Source organism: Aythya fuligula, chromosome 15 (genome assembly GCF_009819795.1).
Source record: "Aythya fuligula isolate bAytFul2 chromosome 15, bAytFul2.pri, whole genome shotgun sequence".
NCBI classification, from domain to species: Eukaryota; Metazoa; Chordata; class Aves; order Anseriformes; family Anatidae; genus Aythya; species Aythya fuligula.
The window spans coordinates 4,652,787-4,670,179 of NC_045573.1; the positions used below are offsets into that span (position 1 = coordinate 4,652,787).

General features: G+C 45.9%; 1 protein-coding gene across 1 annotated transcript in view; it reads left to right on the forward strand.

The window, feature by feature from the left end:
• The first annotated feature begins 3,744 nt into the window (after positions 1-3,744).
• GNA12 (G protein subunit alpha 12) overlaps positions 3,745-17,393 on the forward strand; it is a 42,023-nt gene continuing 28,374 nt past the window's right edge. The window contains exons 1-2 of the mRNA XM_032197331.1: positions 3,745-4,171; positions 15,645-15,860. Coding sequence (XP_032053222.1) covers positions 3,851-4,171; positions 15,645-15,860 — 537 coding nt within the window. The 5' untranslated portion in view covers positions 3,745-3,850. The remainder of the gene's footprint in view (positions 4,172-15,644; positions 15,861-17,393) is intronic.

Sequence of the window (17,393 nt, forward strand, 5' to 3'; positions counted from 1 at the left end):
ATCCAGCTAACGTGTCAGTACCCATAGCAAAACACTACTGTATTAGTCCTGGAAGGTTCCCATATACTTAATGAGGTTACTAGAAAATAGTTGATTTATTTGAACTGTTTTTGTTTTATTCCTCTACGGGAGAACATTATTCAGTTTTTCTATTTTTTTCATGCTGCTGTGGGGAATGTGCAGAGAGGTGGCCATTGAAAAAGCCGCATAAAACCCCTGAGAATGCAGTAAGCAGAATATAGCTCTTTTAACATTACAAATCTACCAGCTTAGGTAAGGGCTTGAAGTGCATATAAACTCCTGCACATCCTCAGATAGGCAGAGTCACGATCTCAACAATGGAGTAGAAGCAAAAGGAGCTTAGATCATAAATCTTTTTCAGATCTACAAGCTTTGCTGTCTGAATGCACAACGAGCAATTCAAGGGCCCCAACATCTTTTAACAAGTCTGGCTAAGCTGGGAGTACTTCTGCCCTGTGGTAACAACAGTTCAATATTTTGACTCAGTTCGCTCATCTAGCACAGTGGTCAGTAAGGACAAGGTGGGTGATTTATCAGCTCAGGTGATTCCGTTAGTGCATACTTTATCTTGCTGTTGTCTAAAGACTGCCAGTTTCGTGCCTAAACTCTGAAGTTTAAATTGCATTCGAGCTAGCTCTAATACTGCTGCATGGTGCTGTACTGCAAGCTGGTAGGCATAGCCTCATTGTTGTTTGCTTTGCTTTCCGGTTTCACTGAGCAAAATATTTTTCCTGGCAGTGACAGTGTCTGGTAGTGCTCAGGAAGACAAGAGCAGTGTCTCAGGTGTGGACTAACACTCAGTTTTGTAGCAGTACCTCCTTCATACTGTGTCTCCTGCACTGATGTTGATGATGTACTTTCAGAGCACAGAATGTAGTCTTTAAGGTATGGGTCACAGCAGGCTGGATGAAGAATGGGCCATCATCCAGGGGGCTGAGGAAGAATTTGGGGTTGGTCAGCTATGGGCTTCAAGACACTAGAAAGATAGCTCTGCATGCTTTCAAGGGCTTAATCCATATATCCCCTCTGTGCTCAACCCAAGCAGAAACAAGTGACACTTGAAACACAGAGAGAACCAAGTTCAGGCACCTCAGCCCTCCTCATTCCCTGTACTTTGTGCTGACATTCATCAGTGAGGCCATAGCCTCATATGAACTTTCTGAAAAAGTCACAGAAATCACAGGATTTACAGACTGATGTTCAATATCAGGTCTACTTCCATAACTTCTTGCTCATCCGCCTGAGCTGACCAGATGTCATGCCCAGCTGCAGTAAGGTCTGTATGTACACGCAATCCAACAGCTTCTCCAAGTCCCATACAACTTTTCAGCCTTGATCTTCTGCCGTCTGTTTGCAGATCCCGGGGGCACAGAATTTTGTGCTGCAGTCCTTCCCCAAGAGCTCCCAATTTTCCCAATCATAATTCATATTCATTTTCCTGCTCATTAAAAGTCTGTAGCCAACAAGGGAAATGGAAATCATGTTGCCCTCACTGCCTCTTCTCTATTCCTCTTTCTCAGAGCCTCCTCTCCTCTATTCCATCTTTCAGTCTCCTTTTTTCTTTCTTTACATCCATGGGAGTTGAAGGAGGGAGAAATAGAAGCAGGTGTACAAGTCTTTCTTAATCCGGGCAGAAAGAGAAGAGGAATTATAGGAAGTAACAGAGATGGCGAAAAGAAAAATAGAGTTGAAATAGGAAAAACATGTACCTGAAAAACTGAGAAAGTAAATAAAGAAATAGAAAGCTGAAACATTAGTATAAATTTATTCTGTTTTGTACCAAAAAAATAAATAAAAATCAGTACAAGCCCAAAAGAGGGAGGTGAACTAGGAATTTTGAAATATGAAACTAGTAAATGATAAGGAAATGGAGAAAGGGAAGCTGTAAAGACTGAGTACAGACCTCTCTCTTATAAGCTTTTACATGGATGCTTACACCTACTGCTTATGCTCATAACAAAATATCTGCAGAAACATCAGCAGGGATCACCACATGCATTTGTGAGGTTCTGCCCAGTCCCTCAGCAGGGTAACAGAAAGCGTCCTGCTGCAGCTCCGCAGTAGTAAACAAAATTGTTTTGTCCTGTTTTTAGAGCAGCTTCTGAATGATTAGATGAGCAACAACAGTGCTGCGGGGGAAAGAGGGAGGGGTGGACCTTTTCCTTTTGACAATTAGATGTGAGCTATTGAAAGCTGCTTTCATGGATGGATGCATAGAGAACTAAGGACATATGGTAGCTGATTTGTCTGATGAGGTTATTGTATACCATAATTTCACTCTCACTTACAGATGAGGCAGGCCTATCACGGGAGTTGCACTTCACAGTTGTTTGAATTCTCTGCCAAATACTTTCAGAAGCTCAGAAGTCTGAAGAGGACCTCAAGCAGGGCGCAGACAAAGCTAGTGGGGCAGGAGTAAGGGAGCTAATCAGAAAATACCAATCTGGGCACTTCACAGTTACATAGGGTCTGATTTTCAGGCAGCTTAGGCTCTGTGGATTCCAGCGGGAGTCCTGAGTGCTCAGCTGCTCTGAAAATCAGGCCTGAGAGCATGGGGGATTTGGGGGCTGGTTTGTTTGCATCGTCCTGCTCTGGCTGGCTTCTTCTGGGGCAATGACGACCTCCAGCGGGGAATGTGGTGAATTGCAGCAGTATTTTAGGGTGGAATGAGCCGTGCTGCCTCAAACTGCAGTCAGAGGGCAAGATCCTGCGAGAGGAAACAGCTTTTTCAAGCCATGTTCTGTGCTGTAGTGAATGGCTCGTGGCTTTGTGTTGTTCTCCTGACTACTACAATGCCTAAAGGTGTTTTTCAGTTCCCTCTCTTGGTAAGGAGAAAAAGATTTGCTTTTTGGGTAAGTTGACAACAGCACTTCGGTGTGATTAACAGTCAGAGTGGGCACTCCCAGGGAGGGTTTTTGTTTATTTTTGTCTCTTTTGCCTAGGCCTTCCCCAGCGCTTGGTAAAGGCCTGGGGAAGACAAAACAGCTGGAGCTGGATGAGGTATTAATGACATAGACTATCAGAAGTAGAAACAAAGGAATAAGCACAGGAAAGGCCTGAAGCAGGCCGTGGGGCTCCTCACGGCCCGGCCGCCGGGGCTGCAACGTGACGTCACGACCTGACGTCACACTCTGCAGCCGCGGTCTGACGTCACACCCCTTCGCCACGCCCCCTTCGGCCGACCGCCCCTCTCCCCTCAGCCCGGCGCAGGCCACGCCCCCTCCTCCACCACCGCGCTCCGCCCCCCACCCGCGATTGGCCCTTCCTCGCTTTGCCCCGCCTCCCTCCGCGAGGCACCTCCCCCTCCCCCGCCCTGCCCCTCCCTCCCCCGCCCTCTCCCCCTCGCACCCCCGTCCCCTCACGGCGCTTTTATCCAATCAGAGCCGAGAACCCCTTGAGCGACGCTTCCCCCGCCCAACCAGACGCGGCGTCGGCGGGGCGGAGCCCCTCCCTCCGCCGGCCGCCTGAAGCCACCGGGGGCTCCCCGACACCCCCCCCCTCATCCCCTCCCCTCCCCTCCCTGCACCCCCTCAGCGGCCGCGGGGCTGAGGCCGGGCCGCGGCGCTCGGGGGGCGGCTGCCCGGGCCCCTGGGCGCCCCCACGGCTCGGAGCGAGCCGCCGGAGCCCCCTCCCCGGGCCTGCGGGCCGCGCCCCGCCGCCACCGCCCCCCTTCCTCCTCCTCCTCCTCCTCCTCCTCCTCCTCGTCGTCGTCGTCGTCTCGGCGGCCTCCGCCCGATGCTGGCCGCGCAGCCGGGGCTCGGCGCGGCGCCGTGAGGCGGCTCCCTCCTCCCCTCCCTCCCCTCCTTCGTCCCCCTCCGCCGCCGCCGCCATGTCCGGCGTGGTGCGCACCCTCAGCCGCTGCCTGCTGCCCGCCGAGGCCCCGGGTCGAGGCCCGGAGCAGGCACGGAGAGAGGGCAAGGAGCGGAGCCGCGATGCGGAGCGGGAGGCGAGGCGGAGGAGCCGGGAGATCGACGCGATGCTGGCCCGCGAGAGGCGGGCGGTGAGGCGCCTCGTCAAGATCCTGCTGCTGGGGGCCGGCGAGAGCGGCAAGTCCACCTTCCTCAAGCAGATGCGGATCATCCACGGCCGCGAGTTCGACCAGAAAGCGCTGCTGGAGTTCCGGGCCACCATCTACGAGAACATCCTCAAGGTGAGGGGCGAGGCGCGGGGGGCAGGTGCCTGGGCGAGGCGCTGCCCTTTGTGTGCCCGCGGAGAGCGGCTCCGGGATCGCCCCCCGCGCCCCCTCCCAGGGCCTCGCCGAAAAGGAGTCGGGGGAAAAGTTTGCAGCGAACGGGGAGTGGGAGAAGAGGGGAAAGGTGTGGCCTGCCTGCTGGAAAAAAGCATTAGGAGAGCATCCTCCCGCAGCTGGAGGGGCTTCAGGGTTTGGAGGAGCGAGGAGGGGTCTCTGTGCGCCCCGGGGTGAGGTGAAACACGGTCCCGGTGCGTGTGCTGTGGCTAAAAGTGGCTGTGGAGCATGGGTCCTTCAAGCTGGGTGCTGTGGGGTGTCACCGAGCATAGCTCAGATATTGAATTAACTTCGTTTCGGTGCCTTTGCAAACAGGTTATTGTTTGGTGCTTGTGCAGGCTCTTAGTGCTGGTGGTTTCTTTAGTGACTGGGGAAGGTAAAGGCTACTGGTAGAGCTGGCAAGTTGAGCCCTCGGTCTTCAGACAATGAAGGGAAATTATCCCTGACAACTGCTGTTCCCTTCTGGGGAACCAGCTTTGATGCCCTGTTCAGGTAGAAGGGGTTGTGTTCCAGAATATCACTGAAGATGTGTGAATACATTACTTATGAATAACTCTCTTGTAATCGTCATAATCTCTCTAAAAGACTAGAGACGGCTACTTTCCTGCTTAGGCTTTCCTGTAGGACTGTCTCCATTCTTTTATGGACGTGGATTTGTGAGGCGCTCTAATAACTCATAGAAAACTTGAGTGAAGGCAACTGTGTAAGTTAAGGATGACAAGAGTGACTTCTGAATTTCCAGATTTGTTTTTAATAGAAGCTTATACGCCCTTAATAAGTGCACGCATACACAGTGATTCTTGGTTTTTAAGAATTCCAGTACTCTGTCAAAAACCTTTAACTTCTGTTAGTGAACCAGAACATTGTTGGCTGATTTTCTTTTCCTTTACTTTTTTGGTCCATTTTTGGAGCATGCTGTTTATTACATGAGCACATACATGAGTTACAGGCCCATTAACTGCAAGGAAGTTGAAGTTCAGAAGCTTTTCTTTTATTGAATTTAGGTGGAAAAAAAGCGTTGTTACAAGTTTTTTATTTGTATATCTAGAAGCAAGGATTCTTATCATAGAGGACGATGCTTATTTTGGCACTGTCAGTGGTATATTTAGTGGTACTACTATTTTAAAGTAGCAACAGAAGCTTTTAAGGTAGAGATCTGTGGAAACAACAACTTGATGAGACTTTCTTCTTTAAGTTATAGAAGCAATGCTATTTATGGTTAAAATATTATAGTATTTTATGTATAAAGAAAGTATACAGCTTTCAGCAGTAGAATTTATTGTGCTTGGGAAAGGAAAGTGTCTCCATCATCTTGGGGAAGCTGAGTGACACACTTGAAGCACTTGTCTGCTGGATGGCTTTGGGCAAATCTGTGGAATCCGGGTCCTCAAGGTAGCTGGCTGGTGTTCTGATTTCAAGACCAGTAGTTACAGCACTTCATGGAGCGTTGTCAGCTGAACACCTTTTTTAAGCCTCCCAATCATCAAAGTAAAACATGGAGGTATCATTAAAGGGAGATAACAGGGTTTAATGAACGCCCTTTTGGCCTTGCAGATCATGGTTTGGGAGTGTTAGGGTATGGCACCCTTGTAGGTACGCGTACAGTGTCTGTTGAACTTCTGCTTTTTTGTTTCTCTGGATGACAGAGATGGCACTTGTGTAAAAATACAGTTTGTATTTCATCCATAGTTTTGGGGAGTGGCTTGGGAATAGCTGCTATGGAAAGAGCATGCAGCAGGGGAAAGAGGAAACAGAGGAAACAAAATGTTTTCTGATGGGAAGGTCTGAGACTGCACTGGGGAGAAGGCAGTAGATGTTGTGTTTGTTTCTTGCCCATCTGAAAGAATCCTGATAACACCTTGAAATTCTGCTGTAATCATCAGGAAGAAGTAAAGTACCAAGACAGATTTAGGGGGCTCTTAAAACAGTGATGTTGTCAGGGAAATTTAGTGTAGTGTAACGCTTTCTTGTATTACGGTTCTGTGGAAAACCATAAAATGTTTTAAGTAAACTAATTTTGCTTCTTGGACAATGTAAATTGTCAAGTGAATCTGATTGCTATTCTTTCTATAGCAGTGTTTAGACTACAAGTTATTTCCCGTGTTTCAGGAAGTTCAGACTCCAGCGATCATCCATTAACACTAAGTGGAGCGGAGATCACTGTGTAGCTAACTTACAAGAAGGGGTTTAAGATCAATTTTTAATTTAACGTGATATGTGGACCACATGAAATGTAAATGGTCGTGTAGAACAGCATATAAATCTGTTGGACGTTGCGGAGTACAGCTGCAGCAACCTTACCCCTTTTTCTATTCAATTCTCAGCGTCATCAAGTAATAGTTCTGTTAAGCTCCTACGGCGCTGAGATCTGAGATAGAAATGCAGTGTAAATCTCCGGGATTAAATGGTCAATTTTCGTTTTCCAACCATGACTAAACTTCTGTCTGAAGGAGAGAGGATTACTAGTCTCTCAGCAGTACTTGATATTTCTAAAGTGCTTATTGCAGTAGTATTTCAGCAGTCTACATGGCTCTTGGAAACCAAAGGAACTGATTGAGCGAACAGAACCCGAAACCTCTCTGGAAATAATGGTGCTAAGTGTGAATTGACATTATTGTCGGCTTCGACTTTGAGTTTTCAGCTTTCCTTGCTCCTTTCTCTCCATTTCTCCTCCCCTCCTCCTTGGGAAACCCTAGTTAGAAACAAACTGCTAAAACGGCGTAAATCCCTGGTATAGGATTTACTTTTCCATTCAGGACAGGTGATAGTTCAGGGCCTTGCTAGCTTTTTCTGGTGTTTGTGGGGCCGTCTTCAAATACATTAGTTTTGCTTTGGTTTAAGGTAAATAGTCATCGGTTAACTAGGGTTTTGCTTGTTAATCGAGGCTAAGTTTCAAAGTAAATTTTTGGAACTTTTTGGTGATTGAAGTGAAAAGCAGCAGTGTTAATGTCCTGGTATGAGTACACAGGCTTCGCGGCTTCAGCACACCCACCTGGAGGAGGCAGGCGGGTAGGACAGGGCCGTGCTGCAGCGTGAGCTTCAGGACAGCTCTTGGGGGAACAGAGAAGCCTCAAAAATCTTTGTGTACCCTAAGTCCCAAGTCTGAGCAACATCTGGTGGTGTTACATGAGCGTTTTGATACCTTTTAGCTGTAACTGGAGGGGTGATCTCCTGATACCTTCCGAAATAGAAGGGGTGGCCTTGCTCTGCTCTATTTGCTTCCTTTGATAACAATTAAAGAGCTTAGGGACTTGATGAATCACGGCTCTGATGTTCCTTGTCTAAATGTTTTTTTGTTTCAAGTATGAGAATAGCATGCTGCTTGAAGAAACCCAGCTTAGCCGCGTAAGAAAATAATTAATGCACCAGAGTGGTGCTTGCAGCAGCATGTTTGGGAGATCTCAATCTGAAGGGAAGAAAAAAAAAATCAGTTTTTAAAAGCCTCAAGTATGATCTGTTGATATTTTTGGTAGCAGTATTTTCTATGTTGAGATTGCAGCGGCCAGCTCCAAGTTTCAATACATCTACGAGTGTTTTCTTGGTGTCTGTGGGCTGAGTCGGGCCGGCTGGCTGCAGAGCTGGGAGCCTGGCCTCGCGGAGGAAAGGACTGCTCAGGAAGTGATGTGTAACTGCTTGTGGGCTCTGACGGGGGGAGGAACAACCAAAGGTCTCGAACATGCAAACTCCCTGAGGATATATCTTCGGGACTTCTGGATGTAGCTGCAATACACGTGGGCATACCTGAGAGCGTTTCTCCCCGATGGGTTGAGTCTGTGTAAGTAACAACAAAGCTGGCAAAACGCGTAGCCTGTGCTGAAGTCCATCTTAAGAACTTTGGATGTCTGAGCTGGTACCGAAACCCAGACTGCTGCTGCTCCGTTGTTTCCGGTACCCCCTGCCTTGAATGGGCTCCTGTTGTGTTTGTCGGCTCCGAGCAGAAGTAAACCTTTAATGGGTTACCAAATATAATTGCTGGATTAAAAAAATCTTGTTGGCAACTTGCTGGTTTCAGTCGAGCACACATTCTGGGAAGTGGGAAGAGGATTCCCAAATTTAGATGAGCTGCACTGCGAGTCACTGACAATGCAAATGTGTCGCTTCTAACAGCCTGCAAACGCAGGGGGACCGAGGTCTTTCCGATACATGAGTTCTTGCTGCTCACTGAATTGACTCCCAATTTCTCTGGGTTTACATCGAAATGAATTGGGTAACCTGTTAGTTGCTAATGACACGCAGTCTGTAGGTGGGAGCCTGCCTACACTTGAGCTGTTTGTTGCAGGACAGCATCCGTCAAATTTCCACTGGGACGGCTTCCTTTGAGAGGAATGTGAAGGAGAAGGCTCGGGAGGAGCTGTGGCTAATCAGGAGCTTTTCTATTAAATTTAACGTGCAAGTGCTAAAGCTCCATGTTAGAACTGGTATTTAAATCTGGTTATCTATGCTCCATGCTTTGACTCTTTGGTGGCTCTTTTAATATGAAAAACAATATTCCCAAACATGAGGGAAAATAAACACGCCAAACTTCTGAGTCGTCTTTTTGTTCCAGGTTCATTTGATCAATGAAACACTTGGTAATTTCCACTTGATGTGGATGTTGTCTTAAACCTAAATTCCATCACATCTGGTGGTCTGTTCACATTTTAAGGGTGGGCTAGGAGAGAGCGAACTTCCCCATGGTGGACAGTGGAAGAGGAATAATGGTCAGTAGTAAGTGATAAATATTAATTGTTGCTTCAAAACAGAGCCTACAGTGCTCTTGTGATGTAGTCATTACTCTTGCAGAACATGAGTTAGTCCCTGGAGACTGGAGACACATACTTTGATGTTTTCCAGACAAAACTTTAGTCACTTGAGTGACTAAATCTGGGAGCGTGCATTGCATTCAGCTGTTTCGGTACAGATATATTTTTATAATTCACTTGGAAACAGTATTGGCAAGGAAATCTCCAGATTCTGCTACTAGGAGTGTGTACAAGACGATTTCAGAGCAAAAGCAGACTAGCAGGCATTATTTTAAGAAGTTCAATGCAAATCACAGAAAGAGGAAAAGCTGAGAGCGTAAGCCATGGGGCTGCAGGGTTGCCAAATGAGTTTCCTTCACTTGTGTGTGTGTCTTTGCCTCATCGTGGGGCTGGGGACAACAGTGAGTCCTGGGGTGGAGAGCCCTGGAACTGCAGGTGCTGCTTCAGCCCCACTGAAGGCATGAAGGTACAAGGGTGATAGTCTCAGGAAAAGGAGCAAATCCGGTAATGTAATTCTGGGAGTGCTAACTTGGAACCTTTTTCAAGGACCTGCATTACTCATCACCTCCGAGGTAAATTGTCTCACTACTTTGTGCCTAGCTGCAAGTAAAGCTTGCATCAAGAGGACTCTTTTTTTCTTCTGCATTTATCGTCATTTTGCTGGATTTAGTGAAAGACAAGGACTCTTTTCAGAGCTGCCAGACAAGCAGACATCACTGCTGCTCCCGGGTCAGAGATTCAGTGGCTAATCCAAATGCTGCTTAATGTTTGCTTTCCCATGGACTAAGTAAATGACTCCTTCCCTTTGTTCAGGTTTTTATTTGTGTGTTGGGCTGGAAGGTAGGTCACCTTCACTGCCTACCCTGCTCTCACCTGGCTGGGATTGGGATACGGGAATGTCAAAAAAGCACACAACTGGTGCTGCTTCCTCCCCTGCCTTGCCTCTCTGATGAGGCTTTGGTTGGTGTTTGATTTGTGGGCTCCAAAAATTACAAAGCCATCAAACAGGAGAGGGTGGAACCACGCTGCCAGGAGGGATGCCCCTCTAGGTTGTACCTAGCTGTTAGAGGGACTGCTCTGTGATACGAAGCCTCATCCTTAAGGGCGTTGGGTTCTTTGCTGCTGCTTGGATATCAAGTTCCAAGGGCATAGATCAAATAAAAACACCATTGATGCCTTCATGATAGCGTGCTGTGTGAATCTGATTGTCTTTCAGCTAACTGTGTTAGCAGCGGATCACCTTTATCCCAGTGTTCCAGGCGGCAGTAAAGAAATAAAAATAAAAAATGTGAGTATATTTAGGAACACTGACAATTGTGTTGTTCAAACTCGTATTTGAAAATGTCTTCTTTTAGAACGTAAAGAGTTATTTTCTAAAAACACACACAGGCTACATTTTATCATCTCTGTTTGCCAGTAAGAGCTGCTGCTGCTAAAAAAGCCAGCCCCATCTAGGGCTGCGAGGTTGAGCCTTCTTCTCTCGTGCTGGCACCAGCGGTCCCGAAGCTGTTGCAGTTTTTTGGTCCAGCCTTCCAGTCCAGCTGGCCCCAGCTCACCCAGCTGCATCGTGTCGTGCCGTTCCCCTGGCACCAGGGCACAGCAGAAATATCTTACCAAGGTGGGAGCGCTCCCTTCAGCGTTAGCTCAGCTCTATATTGGTCTCCCTGAATTGTGATCCCCAAACATTGCCAGTTTCTTGTCAACAACAATGAAGAAAAACACGCAGCAGGAAACACATTTCAATCTCCCTGTTGCCTGCAGCGTGAAAGCCATAGGAAGACGGCGCTGCCTGCGAGCTGTGATTTGGAGTCTCCTGATAAAGCACTAGGCGATGATCAGCGTTTCTCTTGTGACAGCCATTTCTGTAAGTGACATAGTTGCTGGGCATCTGGGGCTTTGGTGTCAGGTTGGGCGGTGTAAAAAAAGCTTAAAAAAAGCATCTGCAGCAGGATTTTGTGTGTAGCAGTTCTGTGCTGTCTGACACCTCATACACAGCTGTAGTTCAATGCAGGTATTCGGGGACGACTCCGTGTAGAAGGCTTTTCTGACTATTTTTGTATGTTATCTCTAGACCCTTGACTACAATACTCAGTTCTCTGAGTCACTTCACTGTCACTTTGGGCATGGACCAACCTGTCTTTGCTTACAAGTGATCCCTAGACCCATGGCTTGGGGCTTAACTGTGCTGTGCTCGCTCAGCCTGTGGGTTGGCCAACAACCCTGATTTGTTTCAAAGCACTTTGAGAAGCGAAGGAGACAAAATATCCTTTAACCAGCATTTGTGGAAATGCTCATAAAACCTTCATGCTGGTGAGGAGCAAACGTTCTGCTGAGCGCTCCGTCAGGCCAAGGATCCAGCGCTTTGTCTCTGACGTGAGAGGGGAAAAGAATGGGTAGGAGAGCAGGGCAATGTGATATTTTGGTGTACTCTTCTGGCAGCCATGGGTTTCGGAAACTTCTTGAGCCAGGAGTCGCATCTGGAATGTAACCGAGTAGTCCTTCTTGGAGCACTCTGCTGTCAATTTGTCTTGGTTGCTTTCTGAGTCCATGTGTTCTTTTGGCCAGCATCCTCTGTAACTCTGTTAGGCTCACTTGGGGTGGGTAGGAGAAAACCCTGCTTTTAGTTGAACCGAGTTGTACTGCTGTGCCAGGAGTACTTGTGTCCTGGGGGGTGGTGGAATAATCTTCTATATTCCCTGTCTCTAAGTAGTTTGCAATTTCTGTAGATTTCTGGTGTGTCAGACCTTAGTTATCTTTTTTCAAAGCTGTAGGTTTCTATATCTATTTGGTGTCTCCTTCAATGTAAGATAATTCGTGGCATGGATCACAGCACACCTCTGGTGTACTTTTTTTGGTTCCACCCTCTCTCTGTTCAGGTTGTGTGTGTGCAGGGGTTTGTGCAGTGACTTGTACGTGTTAAAAATTGCTAGGAGAGGAGTAGGGCAGAGAACTTTGCTATTTCTTACCTGGTGTTTCTGGTATGCTGCTGTTTTGCCTTTTTTAATGCTTGGCAGTATCCTTATCTGTGAATGTGTATTCTTTGCACCTGTGCTTAGTCTGTGTCCTGCTTTGCAGCACAAAAGCTTTAGATCAGCTGAGCTCTTAGGAAGTTTATTTAGTATCAAAAGCATTTGCCACTTTTTTTCTGTATGCCAGTTTAGAAAATGCTACAGTAACGGGCAATATTCACTCTTCTGAATGAAAGAGTGAATTGTTAATTTCTTTAAGAGTAGAAAATGGGAAAAATGTTCAGTGTTGGGAAGCCTTACTGTGAACTGGTTACTGCAGTTGAAGGCTGCTACCTTTGTTGCCAGAACTTGGGAGGAAGGGTTGCACACTGGCTATTTTTAATCTTTACTGATGGTATGAGTCCAAACTGAGTTTTGACAAACATACTTTAATAATGTATTATGCTATTTTAAGATAGAATTTCCTTAAAATACCTAGATTTTGTATCTATTTTCTAAACGAAATGTTTACTTCTAGGCATCACCAGCGTGTATAAGCTGTTGAGCAGTTTTACCTAGAGAAGAGTTGCTGGCTGGCTCCTGTGAGGGTGGGTTATTTGGAGGAAAGAGGTATGGAAATCTTTCCAGAAGGAGGGAGCCTGTCCTATGGCAGCTTGTGCTGCAGATTATTGGGGCAAGCATTATGCAGTGCTTGTGGCAGCAAAACAGCAGTGTTACTCTGAAATGAGAGAATAGCCATACATGAGATCTAATTTTGGAGATGTTTGTCCTTGTTTTTGTGACATCTGCTTGGAGCATTTATCATTTTGTGAGGATGCAGAAACACTTGGTTTAGACTTGCTTTATGGGGGCACCTTGCTGAGACACATTTTTAACTGCCAAGAGTTGGGGGTAAGAAACCCTGGCTGTTCTTCTTACGTCAAGCTTCTACCCGTGATGCATTTTAGGCAGCAATGTCAAAGCTGGTGTGTTCTGTAAATTCTGATTTTGAGAGGTGCTGTTCCTGTGGATGTCCAGGACAGCATTCCTGCTGCCCCATTCCCTATTTTTGATGCTGTTCATTCAGTGTTTAAGGTTGTTCTGTGTGTTTCTGCGGGTGTCTGTGTTTGTCAGTGCTGATGGCTCTGCCTCTGGCTGCCAGTTGGTCCCAGCTCTGTCCCTGTACGTGACTCGGTGGCAATCCTCCCTCTAAAACAGTGGGAGGACGATGCTGATGCCACATGCACCCCGTGGGTAACCATGTGGTTAATGCACAGCGTAGGGTCTGTGGGATCCAGGTTTAATTCCTTCTCCTGCCCCAGGGAGATTCAAACCTGCATTGCCAAGGAGCTGCAGCCAGTAGATAAGTGACTATTCTGGGACCGGAGCAGTCTCTACGCCCTTGATTGAAATTCTGCTCTGTGGTTTTCTCCAAACAAATGATGAAACTTTCCTTAACAACAGCCTCTCGAGATCCTGCACGTCCCCGGTGGGAGCAGTAAAATGCAAAGTGACTGTATGGGGAAAGGCATCGAGTCTCAAGTCCAAATGCTGCTTCATCTCGGTGGGAACTCAGCAATCCTGCCGTCTTTCGCTTGAGATGCTTTTAGGGGACTGCGGTAGCCGTGAGATGGTGAAGAGTTAAATCCATCTGGACGCTGGAAGATGGAAAAGCTGCGGCTGAGCCGGGCGGTGGCTGCGGGAGCTGGAGCCGGGGCAGGTGAAAGGTCGGAGCCAGCTGAGCCCTGCATGCAGACGGAGCCCCAGTTAACTGTTTCTGTCCATCAACATGACTTCTGGCACAGAAAGAAACATGGCATTAAGCATCTAGAAATAGCGGTGTGCCATCGGCCCTGCTAACCACAAAGTTTTGGAAAAAATTCCTTGTGAAATTCTCATCTGGGAGCGGGGGGTACTTTGCACCCGGACGGAGCTCAGTGCAAGTGATGGGTTTGCAAAAGCATCTCAAGTTCTGGAGTGCGGACATCTGCGGTTCAGAGGGAACCTTGCGAGTGGTGCATTTTCATTTTGGCTTGCATTTGTTGACACTGTTCAAATAAAGGAAATCTCGGGACTTGTGCTAATAAAGCAATAAACTCTAACTAGGAACGAGAGTGGGCTTTTGGTCTGTCCAGCAAGGTTACCAAATAGTTACTTATGTCTGGAACTTAAACTAGTAGCTTGTAAATACATTCAATTTTAGTCTTTCCATGGTATTGTCAGGATCTGTTCTCTACTTTATAAAAAGAAAGTAACAATCACCAGAGAACCAAATATTTACATTTCTGGGAGACTGCACTTCAGGAACACTTGCACAGTGACAACCGAGATGCTTCATTTTGTGTTCTTGTTCTGTGACACTCAAACTGAAGTTGCTTCTCACTTCCCTTTCCAATCTTAATTCCTATTGGAAAAGTTACTGTTTGTGTTGTGTGGGGCTGTTAAGGGACTGGAGGCATGAAAAGTTCAAGAGTTGAAAAAACGTGCTTGCCATCTTGGTAGCTTAAAGTGTACAAAAAGGACTCGGTCCCATGATGCAGAGGCTTGTGTCCGTAGCTGTGGAAACAAAGCTTCAGTTTTGGTTTTTATTTTTGTTTTCATAAATCGTTAAACCAAAAGATCAGCACAGTAAGCAGATGTTTAGTACAACACACAGATCTTACTTGTGAATTAGATAGTGCTTCAGATGCGAAGCCACCATTAACAGATTTATCCAGTTTTAAAATGATTCTTACTATTGAGAAACAAGTACTGCCCATCTGAAGTCAATAAGCACAGGTGTGGTTAGATTCAAGACTGAAGTTTCAAAGTTATTTAACCTCATGTGTTTGGCTCCTGGCCATGAATAAGAAATTAAGTTTCCGTAAAAATGGTAAAACGTGCAATTGAGTGGTCTCAGTAATCCTGAGTTAAATTAGAGAACTGGGTCACCTTCCTTCATTTTATTTTATTTTAATTTTCCCCCCCTCAGAATTGGGATATCAAAACATATCTGTCATGACTTATCAAACATGTGGCAAGCTGGAAAAGTTCGCTGGTGCTGATGGAAAACTGCTGCTGCTTTACTCAGCCTAGCAGCTTGAAATCCCTCCAGAGTCTCCAGCTTCCTCGCCGCTAGGCTTTCCTACTGGAAGGAACTGCTTGGATGAAGGTCTCTCAACAGAAGATGCTTATTTACAGTAAATTTTCAATAAGTCTGTCAAGTTGGATAGACGTATTTTCTTGTGTTTTATAGCATCCAAGTAGATTGTGTCAAAACCACGCTTTACAGCAACGTGCTTCTAGGATCTTGCTGGCTTGGTATGGCGCTCTGTTTCTGTGTTTAAAACTACATCAGTGAGGATCACAAGTTAGTTCCCAGGCACTTTTTTGTGCATTCGATGCTTGATTTTATTTCTAATGTGTTGGTAATAATCTTTGTTTTGCTGTTCATATTTTTTCCCACCTGAAGAAACGCATTGTGGCTAGGCTGCTTATACCAGCAAGCTCTTTCTGTTGTATTTCTGGTGGAGATGTTCCAATAAATGATGTTTGATCCCCTCCTGACTTCAGGCTCTCCAGAGTAAGGTCTTAAAAAACAAAACAAAACCCCAAACCAACCCTGAATTTCAAGCACCTCTGAGTCCTTGTTCTTTTGTACACTTTAATCTCTTTATCACTGACTTTCTTATCTGACCCTTTCTTTAGGGCTGCAGGGTTCTGGTTGATGCACGGGACAAACTGGGGATCCCTTGGCAGTACACGGAGAATGAGAAGCACGGGATGTTTTTGATGGCTTTTGAAAACAAAGCTGGAATGCCCATAGAGCCTGCCACGTTCCAGCTCTACGTACCTGCACTGGGCGCCCTGTGGAGGGATTCGGGAATCAAGGAAGCCTTCAGCCGTCGGAGCGAGTATCAGCTGGTGAGTACCACTGGTTTTGTGGTGGGAAGGGGGAAAAAAATGTTCCCTGCTGTATAAATATCTCCTCAGTTGAAAGATCGCTCACTACGTGCAAGATTTAGCCATCATACGAGCCGTTCGTAGTTATGCTGTAAATCTGAACACTTCAGCAGCAGGAACAAGTGGTAATTGGAGCCAAACTTGAAAAACTACATGGCAGTAAGAGGGAGTGGAAAAGTGCACATGACTGGATAAACTGGAAGAGCAAGAGGAACCAAAAAAGGCAGGAATTGGTTGAACTAAAAATATTTTAGCAGCTCAGTAGTTCTGTTCATAGTAGGTCACTGATGAAGGCACACTTAATTTGTAACTTTCCAGTCCTGCCAGCTTGCACTATATTGATACTGGCAAACTATTCCTGCATGCAGATCTTTTGAAGTGAATGCAACACCCATTCCGGCTGCTGCTATTTGGCTGTTTCTTTTCATCCTGACGTCTGCAAGTGAAATTTGGATAAGCAACTGGAAGATGACAGTGAGCTTTAAAAATGTGCTATCTTCCTTGCTCTCTTGTTACTTAGATTTTTGTGCTGTAGCACCAGACTAACTGCAGTTCTGGTGTGGAATATGTTTCTAGCAGCTGTTCATAATCCACTCTTTTTTCTTTCTCTGTGTGAGTTGAAAATGTTTTTCCTTGTTTTCCACTTCCTTGTTCAGTGAAGCAACAGGTCCAGAAACTTAATATTGCTGTGACTAGTTCTTAGAAGGTGATAGGGGATGATTTCCTAGTTTTTCTAATAAGTGATTTGTGATTCTAGAATATTGATTATGGTTTAATCTGCAGGTAGAATTCTTTGTTTCGGGTGTTCTGTCCACAGACTGAATTTAGCTATGCTTAAAATGAAATGCTGAAGGTGAAATTCTTTATACCTGCATATGTTATGAATGTTTACTTAGAAGAGTTGGGTTAGAAGCCTGAATTATTAGACTCTTACAAAGGAACTGGATATAACTATAGAAAAACCTAGAGAAACTCCCAGTGAAAGTCTGTTTTTTCATGCTACTGCTTTATTTTGTAGTGTTTAATAGGGTAGTTAAACTCATGCTGCAGAGCTTAGAGAGTCATCTGTCTCTGCTACTAAGATGCCTGTTTGAGTCTTGCTGTTGTGTATATTTGATATCTGTCTGAAGTATCTTGAGAATAGCTAAAGAATAAATAAAATGACTAGGTAAAATTGTCACAGGATGGTAGTAAAAACTGCATTTCCTTAGGCTAAAAATGTTAACAAATTGCATGTTACAGCACTGGGAATGGGGGAAGGATAGATTGTTTCATAATTCCTAGCATCTGTAGAAACAGACTAAGCCTTTGCTGTTCTGCGCTGTTCAAATGTGGAATAAAAAGATGGTTCATGCCACGGGGGACTTGCATTTAACATGAGACAACTACTAAGAGAATCCAGTATAATGAGCAGTAATTGCATCAGCAGCCTATTACAAATCTTACTTTTTCTGGGAAACACTGTGATCAAGCAAGGGTTTTGTTTTTAAGGGG